We start from the raw sequence: 27,706 nt of genomic DNA on the forward strand, positions 1-27,706 counted from the left end.
ACCTGTTCATCCAGTAGTTATACTTGAAGCCCGCTTTTGCATGGGGTCCGGACATGCACCCAACATGCACATGGCAGGAAAAAAAAGCATCCAATGGGAAAGGAGCATGGAGGCAGTGAGGATTTGTACTTGCACTTGCAGATAAGTGATTGGTTGAAAAGAAAAACAGCCAAAGCTTTGAAAGAGCTACTCTGATCTAACTCGGGCTGTCTGCCCGAACACTGATTGCGCTGTAATTTTTTGTTGCTGTCGAAATATTTTTTTATTTGCTTTGTCATTCCATTATAGTCATGAAATGAACACTGAGACAGGGTGATATCCCACAGCAGCAAACAGAGACGAGGTCTGGGCCGCCGCCAGAGATCGTTAGCACTCGGTACATGCAGCAGTAAACCACCGAGACCATCTGACACTGTGACTCTTATTTCCCCTGACAGTGGGCGGATTTTAGGGTTAAGTACAGCAATTTTGGACCCGCAGGTAATTCCCAATTACTGCAGGACCTGCGGAGTACATTAGCTCTGACTATGTGATGAAATGACAAGCTCCTGTTGCTTTCAACAAGCAGTCCAAACGAGGATTATTGTCAAGCATTCCTCCAAAAACACGAGACTGCGAAACACGGCTCACGATGAACTGCTGTCATTGCTTTGACAGCGCAGTTCTGCAAATCTGTGCCCAAGCTCAGTGTGATCTGAAAGTCTGCTAGAATGGACAACAGAGAGAAATATCTTGCTAATTTGCATTAGCTTGTAAGGGATCATCAGGGTTAGGGCCCCTCCATAGCCAGGAAATGTTGTATTATACACAACTGCTTATTATTGGCAGCTTTTTTTCTAAATTGATTTAAAATATAGTCTCTGTATCTCTCTGGGTGTGTCAGACGTACCTCTCTTCTCATAAATCGTATCTAGCTGTTTTCTGTCAGCTTTAGTAAAGTTAAAAGACTCTTTTATTACTCTCAAGATTCACCACTCATCTTCTGGCCTTGAGGCAGGCAATTTATTATTGCCCCCCCCCCCCTTTCCTCAACCTCAGTCGACCAGGTTTCCACGCCAGCACTTGCCACTCGTGTTGACAGGCTTTCTGCCTTGAAATGGTATCTCGCCTTAGGCCCGTGTATCTGTAAAACTACCCGAGGTGCCAAAGAACCGGCAGTGCAGGCAGACAATGTGCGTGATTAAATGTTCACCGCGTGCGTGGCTGAGTGTTTGATGTCGAAATCGTTGTGGAGCGAGGGACAGACACAGATTAATGAGATGTATCAGATTTAGTTATTGGTATTGTGATAATAAAAAGCTTTTACCTCTCTCCCTGCCACAGAGGATCGTTACCCTGAGCCGCTTCTGCATGTGGAATGAATTTAGATGAATTAGACAGTAGTAACAGTAGAGGTTATTCAAAGAAGTGATCTTATTCTGCCAGTTTTTCTGCTTCTATCGAGATTTAACACATAATTAAGATTTTAAATGTCTGTCAATACATCTCTCTGTCAGACATATTTCATTTTATCATATCTCAGTTGTCAAATTGATTTCTGCACCTGCTCGTGCTGGAGTAGCTATGTCACTGACAGCTCTGACAGGCATCGCTCTAATACAAACACGTATACTGCACTGAATGTGCAGGAGGCAGTTTGCCACACACAAGCCGTGGCTGCTAGAGTTTAAGACCCAAACATGGTGAAAGTTAAAACCCAAATTGTTGGGATAACGCCGTGTGGCTGTCGACTAGCCGAGGGTACCGTCCGAGAAGAAGAAGGCGATATATCTTATTCCATAAAATGCAGTCGTCTTCAAAATCGATTTAAGTGAAGGCTTTAGGAAATGTGCTTGAAGAGATAAGAGTCATGAAGGGAAGCCAGCAGGGTTTTTTTTTTTTTTTTTTCTCAATGGCCCTCCTCTAAACTCTAAACCTGCCTGATAGCGTTAGGGCTTCTCTTCTGTAACAGTCAAAGGAAAAGCGGCTCTCGGGGCGAGTCGGTCTTGTACGCTGCAGCTCCAGTAGTCGCCTGCGCTGTAACATTCTGCTGAAGTCGCTGGAAACGTGTCAGAAAGTTTATGCCGTGCTCTTTGGGAATTTTAATAACACCTCTTTGTCATTCGTTCCCTAAACGGCGGCTGATAGATTTGGTTTGCTTCAAATAATGATCACTTAGATGAACTGTGTTCATACTCGGATGGTAAACACGCTCTAAATCATCACAATTACTATATAGGAGATAGAATTGGCCTGCTGCAGGAGGTGCTTCCTCGGATTTACGATCAGTTGAGTGTAAGACTGAGCTCCGTTTATGATTATCTATAACACTGCAAGTACTGGGTTCTATCCTTTCAAAGGTGTATGTGTGTGTGTGTGTGTGTATGTGTGTGTGCGCCAACATGGCTCACCCTTAAGACTTTTGTGCTCAGCTCTATAACAGCATCTCCCTTCATCTATAATTTATTCCCATTTACCAGCCCTTTGTTCCAGCAATGTTTGACCTCTGAGTGTGCGCGCTTCTGTGTGTGTGTGTGTGTGTGCACTCGGGTTACGATGCTTCACATCTCTGTGCACTGTGCTGCTCATTCAGCACCCACATCTCCAGGAAACCCAAAGCAACATAATTGACGCCCTCAGCTGATGTGACGCTGCGCCGGTTAAAAAATGCCAGTGCCAAAGGACTCCAAAGCTGGAGTCTGTGTTTCCAGGCCCGATGTGTGTGTGTGTGTGTGTGTGTGTGTGTGTTTGAGAGAGAGAGAGAGAGAGAGAGAGAGAGAGAGAGAGGGATGATTTAGTGTGTTTAATGTGCTGTAATATGGGTCAGGGGGACAGAAGCACTTCCTCCTTGTTTGCCTTCCTCTGTTAAGCTCCCCTAGTGTTTTGTGCTGCACTAATACTTCACTAAAGCTGCCATTTCAGACATTTCAGACAATGAAAGCAAAATGGCATGGGTGAAAACAAACAGAAAAGCCCCCAAGGCTATGTGCACTCAAAATTAATAGACAGCCTAAAAGAAAATGGACTGACCTTATTGCAACTGAGCTGCACAAACACTCAGTCGGGGGTTCCAGCAGAGAGATACAAGGACTGTCAAACACCCACAGACACACACGCACACACACATTATATTGGTGGTTGACTTAATTGAGTGAGGGCCTGCAACACATACCGTATTAAGCCCATAAATTACACTTTTACTTGTTCTTCTCCCTGCACTTTCTGCCTCCTGCTCCTTTAAAAATAATAGAAAGAGCAGAGTTGCATCCTCGATATGAGCAGAGAAGAAGAGGACGCCAGTTTCTGATAAAAGAATGTGTCGAGCGCCTCTCTTGATTGTGGTCAGATGGACAGAGAAAGCAGGGAAAATAGGGAGTGTTAATCTGAGCTCACCAGAGGGAAGGAGAGAAGGATGGAAGAGGGGAAAAGGAGAGGACAGACAAAAGGAAGGACATGGGTTGATGGAAGGAAAGGAGAAAATCACAAGTAAAGGGAGGCGAGAGGATGAGAGGCAGGATCTTCTGTAGGGGAAGTAATTACGTTCCTCTCTGCCTCTGTGAAAGGCTGCGACTGAGCAGCAAATGTTTGCCTCTGCACCTTCTCTTTCTTTGCCTGCAAATCACTAAAATTGCGGCTTAAATAGTTGACAGTGTGTCAGGGTTTGCAATTACAGGAACCGACTTAGGGTGTTTTATTTTTATTTTTTGAAAGACATGGAATATCTCTCTGGCCACCTGCTTTTCAGGATGAAACCTGCAATAGATTTACACTGTCACAAAGTGTGTGTGTGTGTGCGTGTGTGTGTAGTTGTGTGCTCCAGGTGGTTATCCCTTTGTCTGACAGTCTGACACCAAGGATAAAAGCAAGGTGTGTTTTTGCCCTCGTGCTATCTAGCACATACGTATTATCATGTATGTGGGCGTATGTGTGTGTGTGTGTGTGTGTGTGTGTGTGTGTGTGCGCGCGCGTGTGCTGTTAATATGGATGAGATGTGGATTCCGTGCTCTGTGCCGTGCTTCTCCTGACAGTGGCAGATTGCTTTTGCGGGGCCGCCCCTTCATTTCGCACACCTGATGAGAGGGAAGAGTGATGAAGGCAGAAGAGGAGGGCCGGGGCTTCACAGTAGACAAAAAGGCTGGAGGACCAAAAGAGGCAGAAGAGAAGAGCAGATCTGATGGAAGTGGGAATCATTAACGTTGACTGAGAGATAAATAAAAGAACAAATGTGTGAGTCGCTGACGTTGGATGGTTATTCAGACAGACACACTAAGAATATTGAGGTAGGGGAAACCAAAGATTGAAAGACAGACACATGCATGTCATGTCGGAGAGGACAATATGGCTCTGGCTTGATATACGTATGCACATATGATACAATATACATACATTCTGTAGACTACACATGGTGACATTATTATTATAATGACTTGATTATATAAAGAGACTGTAATGCTGCCGTGATGGTTGTCAGCTGAGTCCAGCTGATCAATAACAAACTTTAAATTGGATATTGGTATTGGATAAATCATGTCCAGCAGCTGTTTGACGGGCAGCTGTCTGCTCTCCTCTGCTTGTCTTTTCCTCCCACGTTGCCACCTGACTGTGACTGCACCGACTTGTAAAAACTCTTAATGTTTTACTTAAAGAATCAACAATGTCATGATGGATCACCTGAGCTGATCAGATTCTAAGGCGACTTGTGGTCAGTGTTGTGCCGTATCAAGTTCTGTCTTATGATGCCATGATGTTAATGTTATTGTGACGTTTTCATGTGTTGACAGCAGCAACACAAAGTAATTAACCATTAAGGGTCGAGGTGCTGAATGATGGCGATCGACTTTATTGCATTAACTCTGCCGACGCTTTTATTGATCAATCACATCATTCTGGGTCGAGTTAGGTTAAAGTTTACTAGTTGGCCTCATGTTATAAGGGTCTGCAGGGTCTTTTCCCTTTAACAAAAACATGCAGCATATCAGCTGTAAGGTTTCTAAAAGCACATCACCAACACATTGCGGCTCATTTCACAGGAGAATTGTTGTTCATTATCGCAGAGGATGAAGAATATCTTTCGGGTCAAGAAACCTATCATGCAGCGGTATCTAAAGAACCCAGTATTACGCACCATCACACACACACATACAAAGAGCAGGTCAACATCTCTCATTGTGCTTCCTCAGACATTAATAAGACCGTGGGCTGTTAAAGGCCGGTTAGTCAAGGTAAAGGCTTGCCAACGAGGTCACGGTGATGAGAGGAGAGGAGAGCGATGGAGGAAAAGAGTGAGGAGATACTTCACAGTAGGCTTGAGAGGAAGGGCTGCACCATTGTCTTTCGCCTGGCGGAGATTTTAATCATAGTGGCAATTTTACAGCGGCTCATAAACCTCAGCAGCCGGGCCTCATTGTTAACCTCCAATCGCTTTCAGGGCTGTAAATATGGCCGCCTTACATCGCTCTGGCCTTGCCGATAGTTTATGGGAGGTGGGACGGGGCCGGTGCCGGCACTGGGAGACATGCCTGAGAATGATGAGGAGCGGAGGAGAGCGTGGACTGACTAGTAACTAAACGCGTGGCCCATCAGAGCGACTCGACACACTCAGTTGCACTTCACAGACTTGATGATACAACGCTGTGTGTGCTATCTGGGTATTAGGCGTCACGTAATCTGTAAATGGACCCAAATGTGGGGATTAGCGCCACAGTGTAATTGCTCAATTTGACATTTAGATTTGACCGTGGAGATCAGTGACACATGACTCATTTTTCCAGGTACCCGCTACATTTATTTAGCATTTCAAACGTTGTCACGGATTGGAAAGGATAGTGAGCGAGTCGGGACGGGGACTCTTTGGCCTCATCTCTGACATTTGGTTGACGAGGTTCTCTCCTGCAGCTGATTGGTTCTGCAGCCAGCCAAGTGGAAATGGATCTCCCATGAGGCATTTAGTACATCAGTCTGAACGCCCTACCCCAGGATGCCTGAGCTCCCACTGTGTTTGTTTTCTGCCACTTTTCTCAAGTGTCTTGTCACCTGTGATACCAAAAGAGTTTAATTACATTTTTTCTGTCCTTAATCAAGGACTCCGCTGCCAAGCTGGTCCTGAGAGTCTTCCGGGTGAAACAAATAACGGCTCCAGGTTGACAGTCTAAATGGTAGATGGAGGGATAATGGAGCTATTATTGGTGGACTCCTCTCTGCTGCTAAGTACAGTAAGCTAGACAGTGAGCTCTACAATATGAACTCAGAGCTCTTAGATAATGGTGGGTCAGTCCTCCCTGAGGCACTTATGACAAGTTGAGCGGCCGTAGCACAGGAAGGTTAATAGACAGATACTGAAACAGTGAGGTTTGTGATACAGGGATGGCAAAGAGATGGTAAGCAACTGTCGCCCAGACAGTATTCAAACATCAGCAGCAGCTTTTACACAAAGTCACAAGGACACAAGAGGCCTGATTTTGTCACACTGTACTCTCACTCAGGAAGTTTACTGAGACTCAGATGGTTAGAAAAAGGAGTCTGGACACAATATATTTAATGTTTGACCACATCAGCTTCATTGATTTTTGTAAATATCTGCTTATTCTGAATTTGATGCAGCAGCACATATCAAATGAGTCGGGACAGGAGCAACTAAAGACTGGGAAAGTTGTGAAATGCTCCAAAAAAAACCTGTTTGGATCATTCCACAGGTAAACAGGTTGTTTGGTAACAGGTGATAGTATCATGATTGGGTATGAAAGGAGCATCCTGGAAAGGCTCAGTCGTTCACAAGTGAGGATGGAGCGAGGGTCACCACTTTATGAACACATGATTGTATGAAGGTTGTTACTACAAGGTCTTCTTGGAAACACTATACAAAAACAAACACACACAGCTTGTCTGCAGGTGATTGCTTTCTGTTTTTATTTACATTTTACAGAGCATCTCAACATGCATGGATCTTGACACAAAGCTAACCAGAGTTACTGTTGCTGAGTTTTCAGTCTATTGGATGGCTGCTAAAGATTTGAAAGATGTGTTTTTTTTTCTCTTAAACTCCATGAACCTGCAAGGACGCGTGTGACTATTCCCACAAAAGGATGATAACCAACCTTCATCATCCCCTTTTACAGTTTTCATAGGTGAATCTGGTTTATCATGACTTAGGTCTTATTTTCGCAGTTTTGGCCATCGTCACGTACCTGCTGTACTTGTGCACGCACACGGTTTTGCTGTAAAGGATTACTACTGATGTTTGGGTTGTGCTCACTTTCGGTTTTACCGCCGGATAAAATGGTTTAGGTAACCTGGAGACACTGTTACTGTGCTGTTGGTCACCTCTCTGACTGAAAATGTTATTGTTCTGTAAGTGCTCTCTATTTAGTCATTACATTTTTGTAGTTGTGGATCAAACCAAATTAACGCACTAGAACTGCATTCAGGATTCATCGGTTGTTTACATCTTGACCGTATGCAGTAATGCATATCCCCTTGATCATTAATTTGTTCCACTGGACGTTTATAATTTCACTGCAGACAGATCGGTTAAAACCACAAGCCTCCGATAACTAGCCGTAACCCCACAAACAAGAATTCTTCCCTTTCATTTTTCAAACTTGGGCGTGTTGACAGCTCCGTTATATGAAGCTATTTGAGGGTTCAGCCCAAAATTGTTTTTCCTCCGGGTGCTTCAGCGCTTTCAGTCATTCTCACTATCACCTCTCAGGCATTTGTCAGCCTGGTGTTGGTTCACACAGGATGGACGTCCAAGCTGTGGGCCTGCAATAAACATCCAGGCGGGCCTCCAGCATCGAGGTCTGCACGGTTGTCATACTCTGCTACCCACAACCGCATGCCAACAGAGGGGACAGCTGTTTCTCAAGACCGGCTGCTCAGTGTGCGCATGCAGTACGCCATGCATGCACACAAACTGGCACGCTGATACCTACATCCACAGTCCAACAAAACAACTTGCCTCTTTTCCTTTTTAGGACGGAGGAGCATAAAGTTTTATTTCCATCCTCTATATCCCAGATTGGGAGGGGAAGAATTACACAGTGGGATCGCCATCAATCTTTTCAGGCACAGTATTGAAGAATCCTTCTCTTTCCTTTCTCGCTCTGGTTCCCACCAGCTGGCTGTGTTCCAGCCGCGGTCAGTGCAAAGCTGTTACCGGCTGGCTGACGCTGTTTCTGATCAGTTTCGTGCTGGGGCGATGCTGCGGGAAGGTCATAGGGTCAGTACACATGACACTAGACTATATGTCTGTTGCTTTTTCTCACCTCCACCCCTCTCTCTCTGATATGATGGATGCACGCTGAAGGCGGTCAAAGTGGACTGATGATGAAGTTAATGGGTTCAGGGCCCAAAATCCCGTCTGCTGCCTGCAAAGAGAAATGATGCGTCACAGTTTGGTTGTTGTGAAGTTGTATGTCTGATCAGACAGATCATAATTTGGTCGGGGTTGGAGATACGCTGGGCAATTTAGCGAATTAATTTGAATCACTTGTTACACTATGTGTACAATCTGCATCCAGAGTCACTACAACAGAACAGTATTTTGATTAAGAGAAACGTAGGTGATAGCAGGCTATCATCAGTCCTGTAAGCTGTGGTGTGAGCAGTCACAGTGTATAGGAACCCTCCGCTTGCCTGGCTGCAGACCTTTGAAGAGGCCCACTGACTCGACATGAAACAGCGGTTTCTTATCTGACAAAGCAGACGATCCAATGAACGTCACGGGGGAGCTAACGATTAGCCAATCAGCACTCAGGGTGGGACTAACGCTGTTGTCAAGCTGCATGCGTGAACCAAGGGTGAGTAATGACAACAACGCAGACTGCTATAGACAAGATAGACGCTGTTTTTCACCTGACAATGTTTTTACCTCTCTCGCTCTGCTCCACTCTGAAAACCCCGGCAAAACCGATGCTAGGTTCAGGTGGATATACATTGATCTTTAGTGACTGGAAAATTAAATCAAATCCCTCTGTCCCACAGAAATGGATGCAGTGTCAGACTGAATCCTGGGTGGTGGGAGTTTGGCCTGAATGTGTATCTTTACCTGCCACTTCAGTCTCATCTGCTGCATATGCAGCACAGAAATTGATTTCCCCCTCTATTCATATTCAGGTGTCTTTTTATGACACTGCGTGTGTCACTCGATGCTCATTTCACAAGGCTGCTTCTAAAACAAGTATGATATACTTGGAAATGCGCTTAGGCGCATCATTATGCAGATCTGCTCATCCAGGATCTGCGGTGGAGGAGTAGGATCCCTGAGAGCACAAAGAGCTGCTGGTCAAAGACCTCTTATGGGAAACTGCATCAACCCCCCCTCCCCCAGCAAGACAAACTTGTTTAAGTGCTTAATGTTTTAAGTGCTTTCAGGCAGCTGGATTGCAGAGGACGGCCTGGTAGTAGTGGACGTCATCAGCGTAGAAGATGCCTGGGTGTCTGCCAGATTAAACAAGGTGCTGCTCCTGTTGCCGCATGATAAAGGGAAACAAAGCGCATGCACACCTCCATGTTTTCTTCGGTTCCATAAAGACTCTAAAAAAAAAACACTGTTCACAATAGAAACGAGGCAGGGATAAGAACACTGAACAAAGCATTTTCTCCCTTTTTTTTTTCCCAAATCTCCCACCGCTCAGGCATTGACTTGACGAGAGGCAGATAAGGAAGCCTTGGCTGCGTAGCACCGTGCATAGATACAGCGGATGGATGGGTGGATGGAGTGATGTGAGTAATTGAATTGGAAACAAAATTCTCGGTGTGGGCCTGCTGCGTTTCTGCGGGGCCTAAGGAAGAGGAGGAGCGCATTCATTTGCATTCCTGTGGGAACACTTCCTGCTTTCATCAGTATTCCCTGTTTGAGTTGCAGCGAGTGCCGCATCTCTGAAGAGTTGGAGGGGATTTCGCGCTCTGCTTCAGTTTTTCAGCTCGTCTCCAGGGAGTTTTTTCCATAGGTGCCAGCTTTCAAGTGTCTCATTTTGTTTTCTTTCAGCCTGCGCTCTTTCATCCGAGAGAGGCCTCAGAACATTAACCACTATATGGAGAGATGTGTTAGATGTTAACTGATGTTCCGTGCAGAACGAGCGCTGCTGATAGAAATGACAATTTTGCAGGATACCATTCGTGTAGGTGTAAAAACTTGCTGGTACATCGGCGTTTTGATATTTGGACCTTCACTCCCACTGCAGCAATCTATTCAGATTGTTCTCGTACAGAAACAGTTGAATACGTTTGACTTCCAGGGTCAATGTTTCCCTGTTTCTGTTGTCGCTCTGTTTTTAAATTGTGTTTTACTCTTTAGTATTTTCCAAAGCTTCGCCCCTCACTCGGCTGGAGTGTGTTTCAAGTCCATAACGTGTAGTCTCCTGTGGTGAGCCAGCTCTCTGCTGTCCCCACGCTGTCCGGGTAGAGGCCAGACCCTTGGAGCCTGTTGATTGATCTCCTCGGTATCTTTGCCCGCCTCACCGCCCATGGTCACCCAACCTGTCCTCCTCTCGTCCTGCAACTCTTTTATTTTTCTTGTCATCACTTCTCTGTCACCCCAGTCTTCATCTGCTGCCCCTTATGAAAGAGAATAATCTGGGCTAATATCTACATGCAGTTTACATGGTAACACTTTACTTACCACTACATTTATCACATATATTAACTCTTTGTTATGTACAAATCATCTTAACAAGGTCTAAAAGTGTTTGTTAACATGTTCCAAACTCATCAAGACATGTTGAGCTTCAAGTTTCATTCTTGACCTTGGTAAGAGAAGTTTGACAAAGAGAATTCTTAACATTAAGGGCCTCTTGACAATAACTCATCCCACCTTAAATCTTAAATTAAAACAAGAAGACATGCAGTACTTTATATAATTACAACTGTGGTATGTTGTTCGTCGTTCATTAAGTAAGGAATAAATTATACTCTATCTATCTATTGTTTATATGCTGCCTATAAATGCTAAAATGAGGGTGTTTAAATCATATGTCATGTTTTACCCGCCATATAGCAACAGTACAAATCCATCTGAATCAAGGCTACTGTGGCCTGAAAACTGTCGCTGTGCCGTTGGGCAAAAGTTTCTCTACTAAAAAGACATATGGCTGAGAGGCTTAGGCAGCATTTTTCGCAGGAGTATTTACAGAAAAATCTGTCTGCTCTCTGTGGGTGCCTGACAGTAAGCAGAGTACAACATAATCACAAAAGCTGTCAGCATGGGGGGAAAAGTTTTGGACAAATAAATTTTGTGATACACCTGCTGCACGATCCCACATATCTGACAGAAGGTAAGACAGCAAAAAAAGAGAAAAAAAGTTAAAGAGAAAATGGTCAGAACTACAAAGTAATGCCTCGTGTTCATTGTGATGGATTATACTGACTGTGTGCAGACATGAGCATGAATAATGTAAAAGAGCCCACCCAAGCTTTCGCCTCCTCCTCACCCTCTCATATCAGCTCCATTAGTGTCTCTGCTTCCACAACCTCTGCTCGTCTTCCTCACTCACCCTCCTCTTTCCCCTCGACCTCATCTTCCTCCTCATCTCACCTCATATTATGGGTATGAGAGAAATAGTGCACTTTGTGTTTGCATTAAAATTCCATTTAGCAGTGGTCCATTATAATACAGGTGTAATGATATAATTATAATGCCATAATATTTTAGTCAATATAACCTGCTGCACTTGACAGTTACAGATCATGCTGCTGTGATTACCATAGAAACCACAGTTTGAGTTTGACCTTTAGCAGTCTTTGCGAGTAGGTGGTAAATGAGACATGCCTCATTTACCAGCTTTTTCCACTCAGGCCACAGACATCAGATATGAGCTTACATTTATTGTGCCGCTGTGACGGCTTGCATGTCTCAAGAAAAAAAAAAAAAAAAGAATCAATGGATTTGAGATTAAACATTGACCGTGACTATGAAACGGCTGAGATAAAGAAAAGAAGGTGATTACTCTTCATGTAAATCATTCTGGGGTAATGACCAAAACAGGCAAACCAAGCAGTCTATTAATCTCGGCTACAGTGGCGGACGGAGCGAGCCGTTGATGCGCTTTGTTTGGCTCTGTTGTTATTGTCAGGATATCAATTTCTTTAAGCGTCCTCCTGGATTTATTCTGTCATTAAACAACCAACCGCCTTGATTTTTTTCTCACTTGAGCCAGTAGAAGTTTGCAGGTACAGTATATCGACACGCGGGTCGATGCCGCTGGCTGGGATGGATGGATGGATCCGGAGTGGCCATTTCAGACTCTTGTGAGATGGCAGCTGGCGGGAGAAAACCAATTTTTATTGGCTTTTTCAATTTGCGCCTGACCGGACAGGAGCAACACTATGTTAATTGCAACCAGTGAATCAATGGTGTGGTTTGAGTGTGTGTCTCTTTGTCTCTGTTGTGCGCTTGTTCATAATTGAAAAACCAGATGAAGATGACAGCACAGTGCACGAAGTAGAGATTTGCCGAGCTACATTAACAGGGAATGACACTTTTTCCATTTTCCATTCAAGGTCAAGTTCAAAGTTGTTATCATCACATCTAAACAGATATGTTCGGGATGAGTTGATGATGTCTGAGCTGCAGATGGAAAAAACATTGCATTGATAAGCAACGGTCTGATGCCAATATTTTAATATAAAAGCAGAGAAGATAGAGGCTGTTTATCAGCTCTCAATTAGCCAACCCCACACACAAACTTGATATGAGGACAGATGACAAAGAGCAGATACACATGCAGATAAAACTTCTCTGGCCGGTTAAATCCGCACAGAGGAGAATCTCACAATCTTTACCAGATGGCTGAAATTTGGCAAATGTTAGAGGTTCTCCCCGAAGTAATTAGAAGCAACCAAAACAGAGCCACAGCCTGCAGGGTTAGACACGTCTCCATCATCTCACATCTGTGTTTCCACTTTTTCTTTCCTGCTGTCATCTGCACTTTGGCAGAGTTGCAGAAAGTTGGACAGTTGCTATGAAGAATGCAATTTTGTTTCTCTTCTCACAAGAAATTGTGTGTGCTTTTGGGTGTGGTATCGTTTCTTAATTTGAACGATTCTGCTTATCAGTTCTGGTTCCTAATGATTGTGATTCTTCAAGGGGCGGGGCCACACAGCCACTTTCATTGGCAACTATTTAGATAATTGGTATTTTTAATGCAAAAACATTTCATGGTTCCAGCTTCACAAATGTGAGGACCTGCTGCTTTTTCTCTTAATTACTGTAATCATTTTGATTTATGTGGAATAATTGTGAGGTTTGGACTGTTGGGTGAACAAAACAAGCATTGTGAAGGTGTCACTTTGGACTCTGGGTAATTGTGACAGCATCTCTGACTATTTTTTAAAATTTTACAAACCACATAATCGAGTAATGGAGAAAATAATCAGCATATAAATCCATGATGAAAATAATCATTACTTATTTATTGATTATGAATGCCATCTCAGCCAGCTACAACAGTAAATTCCTGCTTTTACACAAGTAATAATATATGATATATATAACATATTTAATGGTATATGATAATGGAGTACTTCCTCCACCACTGCCCCTCTGTGTCTATCAATGTGAACAAACACTTAATTGTATGTATATGTATTGTATGTATAATTGTAAATAATTTTATGAATCAATATAGTTGCTATGTTTTTATTAACATTAGGTTAGCACACCCACAGCATAAGTACACCTATGTGATGATCACATAACAATGTGTTGCTATATTGATCATAATCCCACCTCGCTCTGTATGCAGCGAGTCGCTCACAGGGTCAAGGGCATTCATCAGAAGATTTCATGTCGCTGTAATTAATGCAACCACAAATGCTTGATTCACAGAAGAGCTTTATGCGTCATTTGCAGATGGAAGTTGCAGCTAATGAGACTAACACGTGCAAGCCAGACATCTATGATAATGATGGATAAAAGTCACACACTGCACACATGCGCTGGTAAAAAGCACAAAATCAGCAGCTCATACACATGAGGAAAATCCTTCATTTTCTTCATCTCTTCACAAGCTTCAGCGTGGAATCGCTGGTTGTAGACACATGAAGGAGGCCACAGTTTGTTGATGTGCCCTTGATTGATTGATTGTTGTGTGAAATGTTCAATGAAAAACTGAAAACAGCGAGTGCTTTGGCTTTTTCACATGAAAAAAAGGTGCAGTTTTGCTGCGGAAAGCGTGGTCGAATTTGTATCACACACCTACAGCCATAAAAAAGAGACCGCTTATTATACATGTTAAATGAGCCGCTACGCTATCTCCAGAATTGTATGGCTATATATAGGCTCAGAGAGAGAGAATCGGACAGAGTGGTGAGCACAAAATTGGACGTAGATGTGATAGACACAGTAACAGAAGAGGGAGATGATGAGAGAGACACACAGGGTGAGATTGAGAGCGTTGACCCTGAGCGACGGCTGTGTCACGGCCAGTCGCTGTCCTCGAAACCCTGCAATAAAAGTTATTGCTGTACCAACTAAGTTTTCCATGAATTTCACTCAGTATGCTGAAGACTGACCCAAGACATGGCATTGATATTAATATTAATACAGTACACGAAGGCCAAATCCTTCACAAAATAACAATATGTTTGTGAAAACACCAGAATACATCACAAGCTTTGTATCTTGGTGTCGAGTACTGTAGGAGTGAGTGGTTTCATACAGTGTGTTGCCTCCCTGAAGAGTCTTTATGCAGTATTACAGGTGGTGGTATATGTTAGTACTGTACATGTCATCTCTGATCTGACAAGACGCCTGCAGGTAGATGAAATTACGACCCACGCACCCGTTTCATATCGATGGAGGCTCCAGAACAATGTGGGCGTGCTGCAAATAGAGGAGGACGCAGCGTCCTGGAATGAGCTATAAATTACCTTTCCCGCCCGCCTCCGTCCAGGTGTCCAGAGATTGGGACGGACGGACAGCTGGATGGAGGGATGAATGGCTAGAAAAACGAAGTGGGGATGGGTAAAGCAAACATGAGGCCTGAAACACACTAACGGAACCTGAAGACAAAGGAGCAGCTTGGGACTGTGGGTGTGCACTGGCGAGAGAGAAACAGTTGATGATGAAGATTCATTGTTCTTTTCTCGCTGCCATCTATCTCCACTAACATGCGCCGACACCATTGAATACCCATGCCACCAGGTTGGTTTTGAGTTTGCTGTGTGGGTGCTAAAATAGAGCTGGTGTCAGGGAGGTTAGAGGCAGAGTGATGAAATGTAAAAGTGAGGCAGAAAAAGTAAATCCAAGTGTCAAGAAAAGGTGCTCAGGTGATAAAAGGTGTCGCTTACATCAGCAAACACTTAAAAAATGCTGTCATTTTCTATGCAGTGTGGGGTTTTTTTTTTTTAGATATGTAGATAATGCATGGTTCACACAAGGCAAGCTGACAGGTGAAGCTGACGTGACATCAAAGACAGCAACCATCCACTGCCTGGACCAACCAGACTGTCATTATTAGACATATCCAGCATTAGAAAGGTCGCAGGAAGTCCTCGCCGTCAGTCGTGCGCCAGAAAGTATTTTGACATTTCATTCTAGGTGTGATAGAAATGTTGTCATGCTTTTAGGGCTTGGCCCAAGTGTTCGCACACTTTGAACCCAGCGTAGACAAAAAATGTCATGGAATTTGACTGCTGTGGAGGAGCTTTCTGTGTCTGGTTAGCTGTGTGTATTTTCGTGAATAAAGTTGCATGAACGAGACGCCGCCCGTAGCGTGCCGGTGCTGTGAAAGAGCTGTGGGGCCAAATGGTGCCAGCACGTTGCTGTGAAGTGGCTCCGAGGCTGTGGACGGGGACGTTAAACACAAAGCAGCGGGGGCAGTTTTAATTACTCTTTGTCTGTCTTGTTGTCTTGGTGACAAAGGGAATGAGGAATGATGTCTGCAGAGGACGGCACATGAGGCAACACAGAGGCGAGTGAGGAGAAAGCGAGGGGTAGACTTTTTTCCTTTTTTTTTCTTTTTATGGAGACAGCAGAGTCCAGACAGGTGGACGTGAGATCTCCAAACAGGTGTGCAGCTGATGAAGTGTGCTGTGGAGGAGAGAGCTGGAAAGACATTCATTTTGACACAGTTTATTAACCAGAGGCCTCCTCCTCAAAGCTGCTCATGTCTGTTCTGTCTGTTTGAGTTGCGCTGACAGGACTGTAGAGGGAGAGAGGCTCCAAGAAGTACGACAGGAAGAAAAAAGAGCGGCTCCAGGAGCATAGCAGGTGTTTTAAAATGCGTTACAAGAGTCAAAGATGCCGGCCATCTGAAGCACGCACGTACGGACTGTATGTACATGCACGAAATTCACGCAGGGATGCTGAGCTACAGAGGCGTCGCTTTCTTTGAGATGAAAGATGGAGCCTGAAACGTTCTCTGGGCCCCGGGGTGACAGAACATTTTGAAAGGAAGCCGGAAGAAAAGGGTGGGAGAGGGATGAAAAGGTGAAAATGAAAAAAAAAAAAAAAAAAAAAGATCCCCTGGTGCCACAGGCTTTGCTGACACATCTCTGTGTTTGTGTAAGTGAGGCAAAAATGGAGTCTGGTGCGGCCACAAGTTCCTCTCATCTCCCCCTGCCTCCCACTGTGCAGCCACCCAAAGCAAAAGTACTAAAACCAAGCAAAGTGAAATAAATGGAAGCCTTTTTTTTTACACTTTGTTTATTTTCATGACAGCTTTTATATTTGTTCTAGCTTTTCCAAAAGGATTTTTTTTCTTGTGTGTTTAAGGACTCAAGCTTTTTTTTTTCTCAGTTTTGCCTCTTTTTCCTTTTGCTCCACAATATTTTAGTATTATCTGTCTTTAGCCAGGATGAAAAGCCACGAATAGGATTTGTTCTGATTGATAGTTACTTACCCTGCTACCATTAATCCTGGTATAGTTTGTTCCAGCTCTTTAAGGGGACTTTAAATGGAGTACTTGACAAACAGAGCACTTAAAGAGCTTACATAATAAGTGGTCCCGTTATACATCTAGTCAGGGAGGGGCTGCTTTGTATTAAGCTTTCATTTAACTCTCTCTGGACTTGGAGAAAAAGTTAAATCACATTAAATGAAACAGTATTTCACAGTAGAAAGGAATGGGGGGGGGGGGGGGGGAATTGCCCAAGGAAGAAGGATGGAGGGAAGAAAATCCTGAAGCAGGACAGAGAGCTCAGGAGTGCTGGTCAGCACAAATGTCAGCTGCAGAAATCGGGCAGGCGGCAGGCTACCCACATATCACAGATACCACATGTGAAATGTGCTGCAACACACATTACACAGTCACTATGTCTTGTGTGCTGTGAGCTCCAGATGTATCTGCTTGTGTAGTGGCATGCGCTCCGACATGGACGCATTTCTGGTTACGCAGCTTTTCTGAATGCTCGTTTCATATCTCGCAAATCATCCTTACTTGTCAGGGCTTTTTGATAACCACTCTGCGGTCAAAGCTGGCCCTGGTTTTTTCATGCTTTCAGACCGCCGGTGACGTTTCTTTCGTGTCTTGTGCCAAACTGATTTCTGCTCATTTGTGGTTATTGTTTTGGTTTCGGTGTGACGGGCTAATCTGACAGCGCTCATAAGCTTGGGCGCAGTATTTGATTTAGTGAACAGAGTACACATGCAGGTAAGATAAGATAAGGAGAAAAAAATACCCATGAGCGGTAATTGTCCACTGACAACAGCTGAAACTGCTGCACAGTGCCAGTCCCCCACCCCCCACCCCTCTCAGTTCCCCAGACTAATAGCAGAAGCACACTGCTGGCACAGCTAACATTTAGCCACCCTATAGACCTTCCTCCCTGCAGACATTGGGACTCGTCAAACACAGGTGTAACTAATTGCTCCGTTTTCGATGCTGCTGTGCCAGTGAAGGGCGCTGGTGACTGTGCATGCCGGCTCACTGGCCCGGTTCACTGGGACGTCTGAATGAAACACTGTTGGTGTTATTGTTTACAGCTATAGAAGTATAGCCCTGCTATACAGCATATGCACTATATGTTTTTTTGTTATATAGTTTTGTTATGTTACAAGCTAAATTACTTAAGATGAGATGAAATAAAAATTGATTTGTTCAGCTTTTTATACGCTCAGTGCGTATTATCACAGTAATAGACTATTGAGCCACTCTGTTGGGCCTTATTTTTTGATAATGACTGATTTGCTTGTTCTTAACATATCCAGAGCAGGACACCTGTAGACCTCCTGCATGAGAGTGATGCTATCAGTGTGGTTTATTCAGTAGGGGTGAGATAAGAAGATGTAAGTATTGATTGCAGGCATAGCTAATCTCTGCACAATCTCCATAATAGCAGTTGGGGGTCCTCTCTCGGTGTTGTCTTTACTCGTGATCGCAGATAATGAAGGCGCGACCTCCTCCTGGGGTCTTGCTGTTGGCTTATTGATCCCAGCAAGTTCCCCAGAAGCCAGTTTTTATTATAATGAAGTGTGTAACGGTGGCGCACTGATACAGACACCAACGACTTGGGAGTGTGTGTGTGTGTTTAGTTTAGTCGGGCATGATTTCACAGTTTTGAGTCCCCCTGAGAACGAGAATTTCATTCTCATCGAGGCCACTATTGTTGCGTTGACATGGGGTAGGAGTTGGAAGGAAATGTGTGTGTGTGTGTGTGTGTGTTATTGGATCTTTGTGTGAAACTGTGTGTACGTGTAGGCTGGTGCTCATGTGAATTCATATTCATTTTTGATCGCAGTTGAGGTTATGAAAGGTCACATCCAGATTAAAGGCTCCAGAACGTTTCCTCGTATCTCCTGTTATTAAACTTTCCGTGGGCCCTTCTTTCATTCATAATTCACTTCAGTATTTTAATATGTTTCCTTTCACTGACTCGATACGTGTGTGTGTGTATGTATGTATGTGGGGCATGGACTGAAGTTACCTCATATTACATCTCTGGTTTTTGGTCAAGGGGCAGAGTGGGAGGAGGACTGAGTACTTTAGTATCTTACATTTATGCTTTGATGAGCCCACCACCAAATGTGCTGAGGTTTCTGGTGCAGCGTGTGATAAACACACACTTTGATGAGCAAATTCTCGGCACACTCACACATACTGTAGCTATACACAGAAAGAGAAATGCAATGCAGACGCACCTTCAGCGCGAGTGTAGTGGTGACCTTTGTAAGGTGCCGTGTATATCAGGACATTGGGACCACCTACAGAGACAAGTAATACTAGCAGGAGGTTTTAGACCTTCAGATGTAGACATAATAATGTGTAATTTTAAACACTTAAGAATATAAGGCACGACTTCAAAGATACACAATCAGCTGGTGTGGAAATAAAAAATAACAGCTGGTGCCACAAGAAAATTGCCGAAGCTATTATTTTTCCTCGAGACTCGCTCAATGTGAACAATTCATACAAGCACACAAGCTCCGATTAGCCTCCGCTGATTATTAAGGTAATTAGCATGTGTAGAAAATTGATGAAAGGGTAGTGCGAAACAAGAAAACACTCAGCAGATGTTCCCAAAATGTGCGGGATTTGACCCTGCGCTGGCTTCTTATGTCTGACATCGTTTCACGTTCGACTGCATGCATAATACAGCGCCTTATATCCACTCACTTACAACACCAATCACAGCGTAGGGAGTTTGTCGCTTCTCTCCATCCTCGTTATTGTTGTCAGAAACCACCAGCGTCCCGAGAAACCCTTAGTTTTGCTTTTTTTTCATTGGCAAGCATCATATGGTCTTTTCTTTAAAACATAAGCCTTTTCAAACCTTTAGGTGCTCTGCTCTGCCAAAAAACAGCAACCAGGTGCTTTTATTAATGTGTCCCTGTACTCTGAGCACGCTGTGGCCAATTCCGATAGGAATGTATGTGAAACACTCATCCATCCATCTATCCTTTTTCCCTGCAGAAGAAAATCGCCACACACAAGTTAGCGCAGCATTACTGTGAACACACGTGTCTTGTTAGAGCGCGGCCAGCCAGCTAGTGTGTCCGTGTCCATCTCTGTCTTAGCCCGTCACGGTTTCTCCGCAGCAGGCTCGGTGTTGATTAGGTCAGATTGAGCACCGAGCAGGTCACGGATGATTGGCAGTTGACGGTTTGCCTGTTCTGTTTGCCAGCTGCCCCGTGTCACACCCCATCAGCGGTAATCAGCCTGGACAGAAAACCCAGGCCTAATATGGATGACGGACCTCTGTTCCTTATTCCTCCTTTTCCTCCACACTTTAGCGTGGCACAGAATGTGCGGGCTAATGCGTGTTGTCACTCAGGCAGTAAAAAAGCGCTCTTCCAGCAAAGGGAGCGCATGGCACGAGGCCGGATTTCTCCTCTCTGTGCTCCCTGCATCCGCTCTGCGTCCCCTTCCAGCTAACTCTCCCTCTCTGCTAATCTGACCCGCGTCTTGTTCAAGCTCTCCTGACATTGAATTCATGTAGATTAAAGGCACCTTTAGCCGTCTCTTTTCCTAAGGCTGTCCTGAAGCACCTCTCCGACAGTTTTAATCAGCATGCAAAGATTACGCGCCATCAAATAGAGGGCTTAGGCTTCGCCGGCTCTCTCTCCACCACTCAACGCAAAATCCTGCCCTCAATCAGCCAGCCGGATATTTTCATGTCATTCCAGTATCGTCTAAAATGTATTAAGATATTATAGAAACTTTGACTTCTAACAAGAGGGTCTGAGACAATACATTTAGATTTTTAAGGGTTTAAAGAGGATTTGCCTGCTGTACTGATGTGCACGACACAAGACTTACCACCTTGCCCCAGACCCAAATACAAGAAATGACACACTCTGTGAGGCATGTAGTAATCCATATGTGCTGCATGCACATGTTGGTAGGAATACATGCTATCCAAACAAGCCTGTTTCAGCACTCATGCATGCACAAACATACTCATCATCATCGCATTAAAATCAGTGCTCTACCCATGCAGGATAATAATTGCTCATCCCCTCCTTTTTTCTCACTCAACTGTCTGCAGTTTTTCTTCTCGCCATCCGTCCATCTCTCCCCCTTCCCTCCCCCCTCCCTCCCCTCCCTCCTCTCCTTCGTGTCTTATTGTCTCCCTGCCGTACTCATCTCTGCACCATTAATCTTCCAACCAATGAATTGGAGCCACTGACTCTATCACTGCTATTGTCGACTGCAGCCGTCCCTTATTTATGTTCCATTTTTCTCCCTCTCTTCCTCACTCAGCCTTTCTACTGTTCCATTGACCGGCATGTAATTTCTTACATGAATAATGCAAGCAGGGAGACAAAAATAGTTGCACTCCTTCTTTCTCTTGGCTGGGATTTGTTCTGCAATAGTTTAACTGAATGCGCTTGGGCTGATTTCTATTCAGCGGTGCCAGCCACTTTGTTAAAAGGAATAGGGATTTGGATGTAAAGGTATTGGGGCTCCCAAAGCTGCATTCTTACTGAAATAGAGTAGAACGGCTGATTGTGAGATCAGGGTGCAGATTTATTCGACCTCTCTGCGCTCGGGAGTGCTGATCCAGGATCGCTGAGGTTGTTCCCAGGACAGTCCTGTTCATTAGCCAGCAGCCGCAGCAGCCACGTCAACATATGGCAGTCTGCAGGCAAAAATTACATTTCAGCTTCCAGCAGTGCTTGCTGATGAGCCATATATCAAAGTGACCATCATCTTTCCCTGCGTTCCGAACCGATAGAGGCCATATTGAGTTGATGTCTCTGAGAGTGTCGTGTGGGTCACACTGGAGACATTCCTGGTAAACACCTTGAGTCTTGTAGTTCTTCATTTTCCCATGACAGCATCCAAGATCTTGCCTAAACACTGTTTTGAATCCCATAAGACATCTTGTGAGGGTAATTTGGGACACTTCTACCTCTCTGTGTTGAGGCGGCATAATTGGTCCTCTAAGATATGAGCTAGAGAAATGAAAGTGAGCCACATCATCTCCGCTTTTATCCAACTGCGCTCGCTCGTCTTGTAGAGTGTTTTAGACAATCACAGGTACCCCCGTTTTTCCCTGCACTGTTGCCTTGACGCATCACTTAAAGGGATGTGCTGCGATGTTTTTCGCATGTCAGTCCTCATCCGTTCTTTAGTGCCACCGTGCTTTGATGACCCCTCAGTCAAGTTCATTTCCTCACAATCATGGTGTAAATTCCATTCAGTTATTAGAAAGCGTCTAAATGTCAGGAATGACTTTGAAATGAGCTGAATACACTCTCTTACACCGTCCTCTTTTTCAGTTAGATTCTTACATTGCTGCAGCATTTCAGGTGAGGGCAGCTGTGAAGTTAGCCTTGAGTAAGGTGAGGAATGTGTACTATGTTTTGATGCTGTCACAAGCTTTTTTTTAATAATGTGGAGTGGTTGTTGTGAGTGTCTGTGAGTGGCGATAGAAAGGTTTCACTGCGGCCATGAGAGCTCGCCACTGTTCAAGTTTTAGCTTTGATTTGAATTAACCCACCGGATGAGGGTGATTCATTTCAATAAACCGACCTTTCAAAGAAGGACACGATGAATCGAGATGTTACAAAACAAGTTGTTATTATTATCTAACCCTGACTCTCTGTGGTGGGGAGAAACCTTACATCTGTGGTATCCAGTGTATCCTGAGAATTGGGAACTGAAAATCCGTCCTTTCAGTTGTAGTCCCATCACACACGGAGCCGCAGCGCTGGTGAGTGTGTGCTACTTCACAGAGCTTTGTGGTACTGCTCTGAAACCACGCAGGCACTGGTCTGTTTGGTCTGTTCAGTAAAGAGAGGTGTGAAAGGGAATCTGGCAGTTGCTTCAGACAATCGCCGTGCCAGAGGGATTTCTGAGGACTAGACTGGCACAACGCGCTGTGACTAAGGCCCTCTCCCCGTCGTCCTTTTTTTTCCTCGTTACTGCTCCATCGTTCACCTTTTCTCTCTTTTGTATGTGTCTCTGTTCATCTGTCTTGTGCTGCGGTGCTTATTCTCTGCCTCCAGTCTGCCACTTTTTATGTCTTCATTCTCCATTTCTCTCTCCGCCTCTCCTCTCCGTTTCACCCTTTTCTTTTATCTCGCCTGTACTCTCCCTGTAGAAATCGCTCATCTCATGCATCATCCATCCAGTCTCTTAGATCGGCGTCTTCTGGTCCGTGGTTACACACTGTCACAGTCTTATCCAACAGTGTGAGATGCACAGTATGATGCATCTGAATGTGTGTTTTCTGTATCAGAAATCATCACCGTCTCATATGAGAGCAGCTTTTCTCCTCGCTGATGAATCATTGCGATTAGTCATGGCTACAGTAAATTCCATCCAGGTATCTTTGCCTGCAGCTGCACATATTAATATGAGCAATGAGCAGCCAGTGACCAGGAGCCACTGTTGATTCAGCGAGACTATAGGATGAAAAATGGTAAGTGTCTATGTTGTTATTATGGTTGGACTAATTAACATAGCCTATATCTCTGTGGTGGTTAACATAGATGAAAAATTGAGAATAATGTAATTATTCTGTGCTGGTTATCAATTTTCACACTGCTGGAAATGAAAGTTTGATTTGTGGACTTTTGGGAGCCGTCTGAGCTCATTCACTGGGGTTATCGTGGTGGGTGGGGGAGTGAAGAGATTTGCGAAACGAGCCCCAGATCTCTGCGCTGCTCTATCTGCGCAACCCTCCCCTAGACCCCCCCACCCCCCCCCACCCCCCCCTCCTGCAGACTGCTGCTTGTTTGTGTTTAGTAAGGGACATTAATTAAGCTCATTGGCATTCTAGGACTCTGGCTCCAGCTGTTTCCCTGGGCTAAGATCAGCAAGGTCATCCGTTGGAGTTGTGCTGCGTGGACGTGAGGACTCTGGGAAGGAAGCAACTGGGAGGCTAGCCCCCACCAGAGCGAGTTTTCTGACTGCTGAGAGGGATGGATATCAATGACAAATGCTCACCGATTGGACAGCTAATCTGTCAATCAATCCTTCTTTAGATGAACAACCTCTGCCATGCGTGTTCATACATAAAACGACTGAGCTTATCTTTAATTAAATGCCGCTCTCCCTCACTCTTCCCGTCTGTGATGCATTGCTGCCGTAGCAGACAAATGCACACATTGTTGTAGAGCATTTGTCATTCTATTTGATTGAAAGTCAACAAGGTAAATAGCAATGTAAACATCTGATAAATAGGCAGTCTCATCAGAGTGATTGATATTCCCTGTTTAGCCTTGATGCAATGTTTAATACATAAGGCCATCTGACAGGCCCCTTAGCATCAACTTTAATTATCATTGAAACACGATAACACATTTCTGGGCCCGGTGCCAGAAAAAATGTAAAATCTGCTTATAAGTTAGAGATTGTAACTCTAAAGTAATGAGTCACACAAAAAAGCTACAAAGTCTTTGCAGCGCGCTGTAAGTAATGGCAACATCCCGCTGAAGTGTGAAGTCGATACGCACAATAGAGGGAAAAGAGATGCAGCTGATGACGGATGTAGTGCTGCTCCAGGTCAATGAGTTTAACAGTGCATTTTAGCATTGCATCGACAAGCAGACTTTGAGTCGGCTCGAGCTGAGGTGTCGCTTCAGGAAAGCGGCGTCTGTGCGAATTACAGGCCAAACCCGAGCAGTGATTTAGAGTTTGTTCTTTGAGCTCTGACAAGGTATTATCTCTGAAACATTGTCTCTTTTAATTGCAGTCGGTAACCCAGGATCGCAAAGTCCTTTAGCTACATGGATAATCTTTCATCATCATTCAAACAGTCATCGCACCTGTTCTAATAGTGAAAGCTGATTAACAGGCAGGCAGGAGCAGAAAGCCCCTGGTTCTTGGTTGAGCACACAATGTCACAGAGACGGTTCGAGGTCTGGATTTCGTTTGAAATGAGCAAGCTTCGCAGTGATTATGGCGAGGAAGACAACATTTAAAATGTAAAGAAGTGCCCAGAAGTGCAAAGTGTTAATGAGAAAAACAGAGGTGTAATGACCTGGATGTCACAAACAGAAATGACCTCAGACCTGAAAATATATAAGATAAGATTCCACATCTATTCTCATTCCTTTAAAGATAAAGCAAGATAAATGTATACGAAGCTTTATTAGCATTTAGTGGTCTAGACAAAGGTAAAGATGTTAAGTAACGCTTTGTATTTAAAGTTGTGTCTATGGAATAGCCTGAAAGCATTCGAGTAGAGCCGATAATTAGGTGCAGTTTTCATTGCGGCTTTATTTCTAATTATATGGTGATTTTTATTCCTCTGCACAGACGACAGCTGTGGCCTGCAGGCAGTATGTTTATGGGTTGTCCGTCTGTCCATCTCTTTCTCGTGAACGCAGTATCTCAGGAACGCCCTCGGGGAACTTCTTCAATTTTGGCACAGACATCCACTTGGATTCAAGCTCGGGCCGATTAGAATTTGGTGGTCAAAGGTCGTAGTCACTGTGGCCACACGTATCTCTAGAACTCATGTGACAAAATGTCACGCAAACCAGGTTCAGGTTCAGATTACACACCAAAACCTTCTCAATCTGTTGTGATTGTGTAGATCTTCTGGACAATGTGTCACGATTGGTAGCTTCTTTGCGGCAGCATCCATATTTGAAGCATTGTAGTTCACCACAAGCTCATTGATTCTACTGATGTTGATCTTCAGGTGATTGCACTAAGTGAAGACAGCATGTTTCTCACTCAACATTATTCACTGGAGTCATACATGTCAATAAAGTCAGAACTTCCATTAAAAAATACACTTAACACCTTTAATCAAGTTCCTTCAAAGTCATCACTACATATATTATATAAGTTTGGACAGACATGGATGTAAACTGCAGCTTGACTGGCTGGTGGAGGCAAACAACTGCATGGCGGTGATTCCAGTTCAGCATTCAACACATCACGGGTCAGAAAATGTGATTCTTCTACACTTCAGTATTTTACTGACCACTGAGTCTGTCGCATCCTTTTATTCTTCTGCTGTCTTTGTTTCATGCGAGACTCCAGCTGATGCAATATTAATGTGTCCTTCAGTGAATGGTTCTATGAGTGTGTGTTTGTGTGTGTGTGTATGTGTGTGTGTCTGTCAGACAAAGCTGGAGCTGGAGCACGTTTGTGAGTGTTACGCTCAAACATCAGGCACTTTACGCTCCTCTGGTGTCAGGCAGGAGGGGAGTGTGTTGTCACATTTCTTCATCATTACCTTCCCTGCCCTCCTTCATCTCTCCCTTGGAAGCTAAAAAAGTAATCAAAGGCTTGGCATCCGACAGCAGCTCCTCCATTCTAAAAAAATTCTTTTTCGTCCCCTGATTCTTTCGCAAACGCTGGTGACTTCTCGACAAAAGCCCCTCATTTCAGGGGTGCTGAAAACCGCTCCGCCGCGTCTCGGCGGAGGTGTGCCTCTCTTTGACATCGGCGCTAAATGCTGGATGCTTTGCCGCTCATTTAACAGCTCTGCGACTCGGTTCCTCCTCTGGGAGCCGGGCGGCCTTTTATCTCCTCGTAGCTAGGCCGAGGACGTGCGCTCCTCTCCGCTCTGTCCTGCCCGTCACACCACAGCATTAACATTAACCTCTTAGCGGGCCGCAGAGAAGGAGCCCTGCAGTGCTCTGGCCGGAGCACAGGGCTAAATCCCAGATCAGGGGGAGAGTTCAGGCTCCCTGGAGAGGAGATCTTGGCCGGCAGGGTGGACGCTTAGAGTGTGCTGGAGATTAGAGCTTTGGCGAGTCAAACGCTGGATTAGGAGTGAATGGTGAAGAGGAGATTCCAGGATGCTTAAAAGTAGCCTTCTGGGGAAATAACCCTTTGTTTGCTTGGCCTGCTCTTTCATGATATACAGTGTGTGTGTGTGTGTGTGTGTCTCTGTGGATGTGTTATTCTCAGCTGTGTGTACTGCACAGTATACCCTGCTTAATACTTCCATGAATTAGAAAGGGCTGTGGTTTTAGCTAATGATGCTACTTTATCACATACTATATATCAATTATGTAGCTTATGGAGTCCTGTTACCTCAGTGATGGATGGATGCTTTCATGCAGAGATGGATGGATGACTTGAGCCTTTAAAAACCACCATTCATTTGTCTTCTCCTTTCACCAACGTCTCTTTTTTTGTGGTGACTGATTGGTGTCTTTGTTTCTGCTGTTTTTTTTTTTTTTTTTCAAGGATGATGAGGCATTCACAGGAGGGGCTGATGGCAGAGACCATACCCACATCCGGAAGTTCCTCAGCCAGCACCACAAGAAGTTGCCATGGAAGCCAGAGGTAATACAAATCACTTTTTCTCCTTTGTTTTATTTTGGTTTCCTCTTTCTCAGGCTTGCACTTATCTCTTAATCACTCTCTTTTTAACCCATTTCTCCCATCTCGCTGACAGATAAGGATTATTATATTGCGGATCTCTAGTTGCTTTGCTGTTTGTCTTCTTTTTATTCATCAGCTAAACCCAGCAAAGTCACACACATACACACACACACACACACCAAAAATTTTATCAGTAATCGACCTTTGTGAAAATGGTTTTATTAGTGCTGCTTCATGCCAGCTTGGTTACTCAGTATTTGCTTTTTGTGAAATATAATTTAGCTGAAGATGTCTTACTCTCATTTTCTTTCAGTCGTCCTTTCACGGATATTTGAGGTCAAGCAGAGATCCAGTCAGGCTCTGGTTCTATTATAGTACCTTATGGTCTTGAAGACAGATTATTGTGTGAGGATGGCAACACTTCATCCAGAACCAATAGCGGGGGATATTTAAAGGCACCTACGACGTGAAGATTACAAGTTGATTTGATTCATCCTAATTTTTCAGCTCACTTACTGATGTGGTTTACACATCTGCTGTAACAAAGG

The 27,706-nt window shown here is 44.3% G+C and overlaps 1 protein-coding gene across 1 annotated transcript in view; it reads left to right on the top strand.

Annotated features, from left to right (window-relative positions):
- b4galnt4a (beta-1,4-N-acetyl-galactosaminyl transferase 4a) overlaps positions 1-27,706 on the top strand; it is a 130,301-nt gene that overhangs the window by 47,633 nt on the left and 54,962 nt on the right. Inside the window, exon 3 of the mRNA XM_041939562.1 lies at positions 27,021-27,119. Within this exon, the coding sequence (XP_041795496.1) occupies positions 27,021-27,119 (99 nt within the window). The remainder of the gene's footprint in view (positions 1-27,020; positions 27,120-27,706) is intronic.

This window comes from Chelmon rostratus, chromosome 6 (genome assembly GCF_017976325.1).
Source record: "Chelmon rostratus isolate fCheRos1 chromosome 6, fCheRos1.pri, whole genome shotgun sequence".
NCBI classification, from domain to species: Eukaryota; Metazoa; Chordata; class Actinopteri; order Chaetodontiformes; family Chaetodontidae; genus Chelmon; species Chelmon rostratus.